Below are 10464 nucleotides of genomic sequence, written 5' to 3'. Positions count from 1 at the left end.
GACTCCAGACCACTGGTCAAAGAACTTGAGTCTGTTCATTAACTTTTCCCGAGTATAGCCATAGAGGCTTCTTCTAAACCTTCTACAAATGAAAGTGAGCCGAGGGACAGGCCTGAGGACACTGGCAGCCAGTTTCCCCAGCAACTACCATTCCTCTTGGCTTTTCAGTATTAGTTTGAAAAGCAAAGACTCCTTCTGCTTGGAGATCAATGGCTGGGAGCTGACCTCTCTCCATTCCTATTTTCCACCCATGAGGCGATCTCCTGTTTCTGGCAGCTCTTACATCCTTGGCAAAAAGAAATGGTGCTGAAAACAATTCCTGTGATAATTTGGGTGTCAGTGACCCAGCCAAGGGGCAGCCAATGGCTTGTCACTCACCACCAAACACCTTGTATATCCAGTCTATTGCACTAAGAGTTGTTTACTTGGTAAACATTTATTGATCACTTAGCATGCATCCAGCAGAAGTCACAGTTCCTGTCCTCTGGCAGATGAGATATTCACATAGATAAAGAGGTCAGTCAACAGATTTATTGAGCAACCGCTATGTACCAAGCACCGTTGAAGGAAATTCAGGTAAAATATGGTAAGCTCTAATATTGAGTGTTAAAGGAGTAAATCTGCAGTTTCCCTGCCCCACCTATCACCCCTTGGGGCCTGACCTTAATAGTGCCTGTGGGTCCAGTTTCCAAAACTAGCAGCTGCAGCTGTTCCCCTAAGGACTTCCCATGGGGGCTGGAAACCCCTCTGGCCCCCACACCCATCGGGCCAGGAGTGCTAGGGGATTAATACCCCTCTTCCAGGAACCACCCTCAACCAGTGACTGACTGGAGTTGGTGTATAAATACCCCAGCTCCCTCACCTACTTGGATAAGATAACTCTGAAGTACGGGTTCTACACTTGCCCTGAGGGTTCCCAGTGGGATTAACTACCACCCACAACCGTCATTTGACATTTATCATTTTGATGTTGCTGTTGCTCTTCTTACCCTCAGCCTGTTTCACTCACCTGTTGGTGTTTGGGTTTGTGACCCTTGAATGAGATTCAGAATACTCCTCCCCAGATTAAGGGATTCCACTAACCTTACAGAAATGCCAGCGAAAGAGGATTTTTCCTCTTTTCCATGCAGGTATGTTGCAGTCTGCTATGGGCTAAATGTTTGTGTCCTCCAAAAATTCATAGGTGGATGCCCTAACCTCTAATGTGATGGTATTAGGAGGTTGGACCTTTGAAGGTAATTAGGTCTAGAAGAGGTCATGAGGGTGAGGTCCTCATGATGTAATTGGTGCCCTAACAAGAACAAAATCATAGAGTTGCTCTCTCTATCATGTGAGAGGAAAAGAGCTCTCACAGGACCCCGACCATGAGGCCTTCTCAGCCTGACTTGGGTCTTCTCAGCCTCCAGGCTGTGAGAAATAAATGTGTATTGTTTAAGCCACCCAGTCTATATATGGTATTTTGTTATAGCAGCCCAGCTAGTCCCCTTGGCTCCCTGGAAGCTATTCCCACCTCTACCATCAGCTTCTCTCTTCTCTACCTGAGAACTTTCTCTGACCCTACAGGAGAGGGAGGTCTATTCAGAAGTGAAGGGGGAGCTGACACCCCTGGAGCAGCCCTCAACCAATGGGGCACGGGAGCTGGTGGGTAAATGCCCCAGGCTCTTCTCCCAGCCTCAGGTAGGCTGGATATGAGGCATGTTCCACGAGGTATCTCACAAAGACCCCAGTGGAACTGTCCCCACAGCAGGAACCCGCTCATCAACATGCATTTGATTGTCCTCTCTCTTTCCCCTGCCCCCTCACCCCTGCTTCCTTGAGATCACTCCCAAATAAACTCCCTGCTCCCAGGTGTTGTCTCAGCCCTGCCTTTGCAAGCACTGAAACTAAGACAAGACATTCTAAGGGAACTCATCATTAAGGAAAGGAAACACTGTTCACAATGATCACAGCTACTTCCTTCTTTTCAATCAAATCATCCCAGGTGATAGCAGAAACATTGGCTCTGTGGGCCTTTGAAAAGTTCCAGGCCAAACAAAGGCATTTCTAATACATGTGCCAGGGAAAAAACTCAAGACCCAAAAAAGAAGACTTCAAACCAACACCTTTTGAATCAGAGCAAATAGTCTCCTGACCTCCTTTAAAGGGGAATCGCTTGTAACAAGTTTAAATTCTGTGAATAATAAATTAGGAGGCTCTAGTACATCCCTGGAAATTCCACTAAGTTTTCTACAAGTGCAGAATGGACATATGTCTTTGAGATACCTCCCATGGCTAAAAATCCTACATTGCAAGATTGCATCTGTTGCAAGGACCCCTCTTTGGGGATGCCTCTCCAACTCTAAATAGAACTTCATTTAATTCTTTTCACCACAATCAGATGGAAATATCTAGCTTCTAAAACCAGTTAAAGTCACAAATTTCCTCTCACCACTACTCACTCTTAATGCCACATCTGGATATGTTGTCATGCTTTAAGCCCCCTGCATGTGAAGGAACTTCCACATCATGGGCAGTTCTGGGCCCCAGCTGGTGAGCCTCGCTCAGTGGTAAGGGGGTGAGGGGTGGGCAGGTGGGGAACAGAGAGGGCACTGCCTTTGCTTTTTCCTTTCCTGAGACAAGAGGATGGGCTTAGGGTAAAACTTAATTACCATCTCACACTTGGTGAAATACAAAAACAACCTCCAAACAAGGTAAAATCTCATTACAACTTCCATTGTGTTTATTGGCACTGAAAAGCAAAACCATTTCTCCTTAATATACATAGAGGTCTACATATCAAAGAGCCTAAAAGAGGGACCTCAAGCCAGGGTTTGCATATGTTCCTGCAAATCTTCAGCCCAAACCCTCTACCTGATCTACTTCTCTCAGAATCATTTGTGCCCATCGATGACCTACCACATACACAAATATTTTTCTTGTTTATTACCTATCTCTCCCACTAGAATGGAAGCACAATGAGCAGAGGGATTTTGTCTGTCTTGCTCCCTGTTGTACCCCAACAGTGCCTACTGGACAGCTGATGCTTTCAGTAGCATTATCCTGAAATTAGAGACAGCCATGGGGGCAAGTGGTTTATTTGAGAGATGATACCAGATACAAGAAGTGAGGAAATGAGAGGAGTAAGGCAAGGGAGAAGGAAAAGTCAACAAGGGGCACCTGGATGGCTCAGTCATTTAAGCATCTGCCTTTGGCTCATGTCATGATCCCTGGTCCTGGAATCGAGCCCCGCATTGGGTTTCGTGCTCAGCGTGGAGTCTGCTTCTCCCTCTCCCACTCCCCCTGCTTGTGCTCTCTCTCTCTCTCAAATAAATAAAAATCTTTAAAAAATAAAAGAAAAATCAGCTAAAGAGAGGTTATCAAGGCCTTTGCTGGAGGCAAAGAAACTTTGAGAAGATTCTAGAAGCTTCTGGAAATGGTCCATACAGAGGACAGGAAATGGGTTCCTATCCCCCACTGGATGAGGGTTGTCCTATCTTCTGGGATATTAAGACCCTTGTACTTCCAGACTAAACCTCTGCTAGGGCTGAGCTTTGAGGCAGAGAGCTGCAGAGTGGTGCTTTAGAAACTTGAGAACACTGTTTGCTCACAAATGCCCAGTCCAAACCCAGCTAGAACCAGAGTTGGGACATGTAGCTGTGGTGAAGGGCACTAAAAGCATCTGCCTTAAGAGGCATTAAGCAAGTATCTTTTTGTGAATAAATGGATTCTCCTTAATGCAGATATGCATTTGCATTAACAGGAAAAGTGGGGTCCCGGCCCATCTTGCTTTAGAAGTGGTCTAGAATTATTAGTACCCTCTGACCCATTAAGAAGGAAGACTCATTACTATGGTCGTGGAGTTCAGACCCCTTTTAACTTTTTATTTTCCCAGAGTATCTTCTATAACATATCCCTGCTCAGAATCCCATTCCTAAGGGTGAAGTGGCTACAACTCTATTGCAAGATATAAAGGTCCACTGCACGAGCTCTTCTTCCAGCTTCTGATAATCCTTGTCACTGTTGGCTTCTCCATATGGCATTTTTACTCTGGTGTCTTGGCCACTCTTTCTCTGGTTCTTTACCATCCTCCTCTTCTCCACTCACCTTCTTGCTCTCGCTCCTCAGGATGTGCCTATTCTGCCTGCCCTCCTAGGCACTCCCTAGGACTCCCAGGCTGGCAGACACCCCCCCCCCCCAAAGACTCTGGTCCACACCTCCGGTGCCTCTCTGTCCTGAGCTCAGGGCTCATTCTCAACCTGCTCCTGGACCATCCATGCACCAGCAATGAGCTCAGTCTTACATTAGACTCATTACCTACCTCACCCCCATGCCCCAAACCTGCCCTCACACCCGAATTCTAGGTATTGAGTAACACTCCACCCACCCCCCATCTCACAACAGGGAGCCTCAAGGTCAGCCTCAGTCACCTAGTTTCATTGCCTCTCCAGGCTTCTCAGACACCAAGAGGTTAATAGTGGCTGTCCCGGGATGATGGAATTTTTCTTCTTTTCTCTTCTTTTACTGATTTTCTGAATTATCTCTGATGAACACATTACTTTCATAATGTTCAGTATGTTTTGTAATAACTAATAGGCTTCATAATGCATTATAATCCTCAGTGTAAATCTATCTTGATCCCTCCTGGCCCTCCTAACAGATCCTGCCTTATAGCCTCTCCCCACTTGGAACACCTTGCACATCACAACCAGACTCATCTTTCTAAAATCAGATCCTCATTCCTTTGTTCTGCCTCATCAAAACATTTCTCTGGGGGCACCTGGGTGGCTCAGTAGGTTGAGCGACTGACTCTTGATCTCAGCTCAGGTCATGATGTCAGGGTCCTGGGAGGAGCCCCCTGCCCAGGCTCTGCACTAAGCGTGGAGTCCACTTGAGGACTCTCTCTCTCTCCCTCTCCCTTGGTCCCTACAACCCCCCCCCCACACCGTACTCGCTTGTGCACTGTCTCTCTCTCTCAAATAAATAAATCTTTTAAAAAAAACCACATTTCTCTGGGATCATCCCCCACCTCCTCCACCCTGATAGCCCCCCAGTACATCAGAATTACCAGGGGGGGTGTCTGTTAACTTGTTTTTTCTGCTCCCCCATTATGTTGTCACCATTGTTCATACTGCATCCCCAATGCCTGGCACAAAGCAAGTGTTCAATAAATACATATTAATTAAATGGATGGAAGGAAGGGCATTAAGTCACTGGCTTACCATAGGGAAATTCTATAGCAGTGGTTCTCGAAGGGTGGTCAGGGGCCCACCAGCAGGCGCCTCATTGGCGAACTTGTTAGAAATGCAGATTCTTGGGCCCCACTTCAGAATTAAAAACTCTGGAGGTGTTTGAACAAGCCGTTTAGGTGATTCTGTCTTATAACAAGTTTATGTTCCCAGAAATGTCTTGGCCACAGTTACAAATCAAACTGGTTTTTCCAACTGAATTGCACAACTCTTAGCAGCCTCGTGGGAAAACCACTGGAAAACATTTTATCTGTAGCTGTTTCAGAAATGTTGCCTGTCGGTTGCAGAAATACAGCAGCCTCTAGAGTTTAGAAAAGGGGATGCAACCAGAAGTGTCTCCCCGCCAAGCTTCCCCAGCCACCACGCCACACCGACCCCCACCTCTGCAAGAGAGTCCGCGGTCCGGCCATCTCGGGACCCCCACTGCTGAGTTCAGGTGCCAGTTTTGAAAGAAGCACTTCCAAATGCTTCTTGAGGGAAAGGAGGGGAGGAATGGAGGGTTCCGGGACGGGAGGAGGGATGGATGCGACCCGGAGGTCTCGGGCTGGGAGGCTCAGTGCGCGAGGCGGCCAGGGCGAGGCGGTGGAGCCTCCGCTAGGCGCAGCTCTTCGCGCCTCGGTTTGCCGTCTGTGAAATGGGATTGCCAGTGCCTTTCGCGGAGACGCGGCGAACTCGAGCACCCACCCAAACGGCCTCAGGGCCGAGACGGCTTTGGCCACCACGGCGCACCGGCACGGGTCGCCTGGCTCGGGAGTCAGGGGCGCGATGGCATTGGGAAGGACGCAGGACGGCCTCGGCGCCTCCCCTGCCCCCTGCGGGCGGTGAGGGACCAGGGCGAGGTCCTCAAGCCGAAGCCGAGCAGCCGGCGCTGGAGCGGGGATCCGGCCTGGGTGTGAGTGCTCCCCGACTGGAGGCAGGTGGGAGGGGCTGATGCCGCTGCCGGAGGGGAACACCGAGAGAGAGCTCTTTGGGACACTCGCTGGCGCCACTTGGCGACCAGGAGCCGCGCGCGCCGCGAGCAGGAGTAATTTGGCCCCGAGGAAAACACAGCCCTTTCCCAAACTCTGAGCAAAGTCCTGGGGTGTCATCCTCACTTTACAGCTGCGTGAACAGAGGCCCGGGGCTCCAAGAACCAGCTGCGGCCGGAGCCCTTTCACTGACCCGGGAACACCTGCCCTCGGAGTCCTGGAGAACCTCCAGGGCTTTTCATGGGGCCGAGCAGAAAGTGAAGACCCCTCCCTCCCCCAGGAAGCCCACTCACTGGTCCAAAAAAGCCAGAGCTACCTGGGATGCTCTGAGGGGGGCTAACACCCCCTCCAGCTCCGAATTACACTTTGCTGACACCCCGCCCCCCGCCCTGCTTCGGGTTTCCTTTCCGGCCCCTCCGGTCCCCAAAGAGGACTAAACTTGGGCAGCTTCTCCAACCTGAAGGATATTCCCGACACCCAGGTTTCCCACCCTGGAATGGGAGAGGGAGAGGGACAGAGCTGGGAGAGGATGCTCCTCCGACAGAGAGGGGGGGCTGGGCACGGGACACCCCGCCTGCGAGGGGTTAACCCAGCTCCACTGGGCCATTGCCCCCTCTCCCCCAGGAGCCACTTCAATCGGTTGTCGTCCCAGTGGCCGCCCTCTGAGCACGTGTTGCTGCCGGTCTGCGTCAACGCTGGGTAAACAGATTACTGGCTGACAGCGCCGGGAGGGGCTATTTAAGAGGCAGCGTCCTGCCGGCCCACCTGAACTTGGCTCAGCTCCCCCGCCACTCCTGTCGAAACGCACGCGAAGCCCGCTGAGTCCTACTCCGAAGGTAGGTTCCCCGCATTCCCGCGGGGGATCCAAGTGTCAAGTTGGCTTGAGAATGCTGTCTTCAGTTTTGTGCCCCTTCCATTTTATTTTTGTTTTCTGTGTCTTCTTCCCAGCTCGAAAGACATTTCTTGAAGTCAGAAACAACAGGGAGGTCTGGGTGGGTAGAGCTGCTTAGGAGACTTCAAAGCGCCTGCTTTGTTCTCGTCCGCATGCAAGGCTGGACTATCTATTTGCTAGGATTAGCATGCAATTTGGGATTAGCTTGATGTTACACAGAGGTGCAGCGTACTTTGCAGTCTCCTCAAATAAACTATCAAGAGGTTTTAAGATTTAAATTCATTTTCTAAATATTGCAGAAAAATTCAAGGCTTTGGGGATAGAAACGTGCGGGTGTCTTATCTGCTGGTGCATCTAAAAGCCTGCAGCGCTTTGCCAAGGACAGAAAACTGAGCGCATACTTCTGACAACATTTTTTTTTTGGAAGATTTATTTATTTTAGCATACTTCTGATTTTTAAAAAGCCTTTCCTGTGTTCTGCATAGTAGTTTATTGCCAATTCCCATATGCACCTTAAAGAAACTTTCTAAATATGGCTTTTCTTTTTTGTTCCCTCATTTTAAGCTGTGCTTCTTTTTTTTTTTTTTCACCCTTTATTTCCCCCATTGAAAGCTTCTTAGCTATCAAGGGTCTCGCTTCTCCCACGGAGTCTTCTCTTGAGATTATTTTTCCAGCTTTAATCTCTTGCTTTTCCAGTTAGAAGACAGACGTTCTAACCACACTTTCTGAAACGAAAGAAAAACAGAAGACATTTCTTCTGCTAGCCAGGGCAGAAGACAGGGTCTCTGTCCGCTTCCCCGGGCACGGGGTGTGGTTCACCCAAAAGACAAACGGATTGTGCCCGGACACGCGCGCTGTGGCCACCTGGCTCACGTCGGCGCCTGGCGAGCCCTCGTGTGCACCAGTGTGGCGGACCTGGGGCCCCGCGCGTTTGGACTGAGCCCCCTTTTCCGTACCCCGGGTGCCCTGAGCCTCCGCGAGAGCCCGCGATCCCCCCACCTTTTCGCTCACGTCCCCTCCCCTTTGCTCTCCGCAGCCATGAACGGCGGCGTGTGCCTGTGCGTGCTGCTGGCGGTCCTGGCGGCCGGCGCCCTGGCGCAGCCCGTCCCTACGGCGGACCCGGTGGGCCCAGGGGCGCCGCAGGAGGAGGAGGAGGCGCCCCGGAGGCAGCTGAGGGCAGTGCAGAAGGTGGACGGCGAGTCCCGAGCGCACCTGGGCGCGCTGCTGGCCAGGTACATCCAGCAGGCCCGGAAAGGTACGGATGCTCATTCATCTGTAGGGTCCCTATCTGTCACTTCTGACCCCGCGCGGGCCTCCCAATCCTGTCCCTCCTCCCTAGCGTCTGGCTCATGGAGGCGGGTAACCCTGGGGAAGGAAACACAAGGCGATGCGTTAAGCTGAAAGGTTTTTCACTTTCTTCCCCTCTCCCCCCGAACTGCACTGCGCTGGACAGTACGATTTTCTGGACGTCCTTTGTAGCAAACTGAGAGCGAGGGTGGAGGATTTAATTAATTTAGGAAAACCTTTTTAAAAAAAGCTTTCTCGACACTAGTTTTTGGCACGTGTTGCTGTTTAAATTCAACGCCATATTATGAAGACATTAAAAGATAATTGCCGAGCAAATTACGGACTCTAAAAGGGTTTGCAGATCTACTAAATACCCAATACTGTAAATGCGGAGGAACCAGGAGCCACCCAGGTAGTGACACTTGGAAACCCCTACCAGGAAGGGATCGATGCTGAGAAAGCTCTTGAGTTCAGACTACAACAGTTGAAAAAGCAGTGACAATGTGTCACTTTTCACCAAAGGACATAACAGGAGGAAAGAATCAGTAGCAATTTTGAGTTGTCCTTGGCAGTGATTTAAAATGATTACTCAAGAGACCTGTTTGTTTTTATTTTGCTCTTGGAGACATGATCCCAATTGCCGCAGAAGCGCGCAAGCCAGGTTTCTCAGCATCAAAAGTCTGTCTCCGGGAATAAGGTGACTCAGTGGCTCACTAGCTGGGTGACATACTGACAGCCTGTCCCTGTCCTGGGCCTGTCTCACCTGTAAAGCAGGGATGAGGCTAGAATTCCCCGAGGGCCCTTCTAGCTCTTTGTGAGATTCAGAGGGAGGCTCATACGTCTGTAGGGTCCTTAGGAACCATGACTGGGACTTGGGCAGTTTTTGTCTACCAACTTGATCCACAGGGGCACTGATGGTGAACACACGGGCTGTGGGGCAGTGTGCTAAACTGGACCAACACAGCCGGACAGTAAACGACAGCAAATGCTGCTGGGAAGGGTGGGGGGTGGGCTCCTTTCCCAGGAGGCTCTCTTACCCTCCAATCTGTCAGGGCCTGGATTTGAACCTTAGCTCATGGCTTGACTAGACAAGGAGAAAACGATGGGCTTGGCTTTCCAGAGCCTCTGATGGTTTCATATGAAGGTAAGATCGGAACTTTTTCGACCAGGGGAATTCAGAAGGAAACAACAACAACAACAGAAGATGATTTGTTATATTTTGTCCTCTCTTTGGGAAATTGTCCCAGCTACCATCTTCTGTTTTGCTCTCTGGCTAATTAAATTGAGAGATGTGGAAATATTAGTCAGATGACAGAAAAATCTGAAAACTTTTTGAGTTCCTCTTGATTGTCTGTCTCAAAGTAATTTAATGTCTGTCCTTGGATGTAGATTGAATTTCAGCCAGACCAGTCTGAAATATCACAGGTTTTTCATTGAGCCATAATCTGGAACCACCTCCCTACCTTCAGGAAAGAGCCACCAGAAACAGGTCTGGGAAGGAAGCCAGTTACCAAACTAATTTCCTAGAACAGACACTTGACAGTGGCGTTAGACTACAAATCTTAGCTGGCAGTTTCTTCCCAGCATCTCTTCTCAGCCACCTTCTCCCTTTGCCTTCGGAAGGTTGTGCCAAACAAGCCCACACGGGAATGGCAGCCTTAGGTACTTCAGCTGCCGACACCCACGATGAGCACTAGGTGGAAAATAATCACGCTCTTCTCTTTGACAAATTTGAACCAGGAATAAATATTTATACCTGTACAGTTTCTTTGACTATTTTACATATTCTGAGATCATACTGGTTATCTACCCCACGCTAGTACTTAGGCTTAAAGATTCTAAACACGCTCATGTACTCTTTGAGGAGTGCTCAAGAGTTTATCATCAGGAATGGTCGGCAGGGCTTTGGGGGATTGAGGGGAAGCAGGTCTGTTGGGGGCAGGGGGCATCTAACATACACCCGCCCCACGCCCAGCGAAGCTCTAATTCTACATCTGTAACATTTGTAGGTCTGCTAGCCCTCACAGAAGCCCTACTTAGTAAGTTCCCTTAGCCTCCCGTTGTCAGTGTGGCAGCCGGGGAGAATGTCCCT

At 49.8% G+C, this 10464-nt stretch overlaps 1 protein-coding gene across 1 annotated transcript in view; it reads left to right on the top strand.

Moving 5' to 3' along the window:
• Positions 1-5581: 5581 nt before the first annotated feature.
• Positions 5582-10464, top strand: part of CCK (cholecystokinin) — a 7348-nt gene continuing 2465 nt past the window's right edge. The window contains exons 1-3 of the mRNA XM_034992792.1: positions 5582-5661; positions 6818-7029; positions 8122-8340. Of these exons, the coding sequence (XP_034848683.1) occupies positions 8124-8340 (217 nt within the window). The 5' untranslated portion in view covers positions 5582-5661; positions 6818-7029; positions 8122-8123. The remainder of the gene's footprint in view (positions 5662-6817; positions 7030-8121; positions 8341-10464) is intronic.

This window comes from Mirounga leonina, unplaced genomic scaffold (genome assembly GCF_011800145.1).
Source record: "Mirounga leonina isolate KUSES-001 unplaced genomic scaffold, KU_Mleo_1.0 Mir_115, whole genome shotgun sequence".
Taxonomy (NCBI): Eukaryota; Metazoa; Chordata; class Mammalia; order Carnivora; family Phocidae; genus Mirounga; species Mirounga leonina.
Note: the sequence above shows the minus strand (reverse complement) of the source record. Positions and strands in the feature narration are given on the sequence as shown.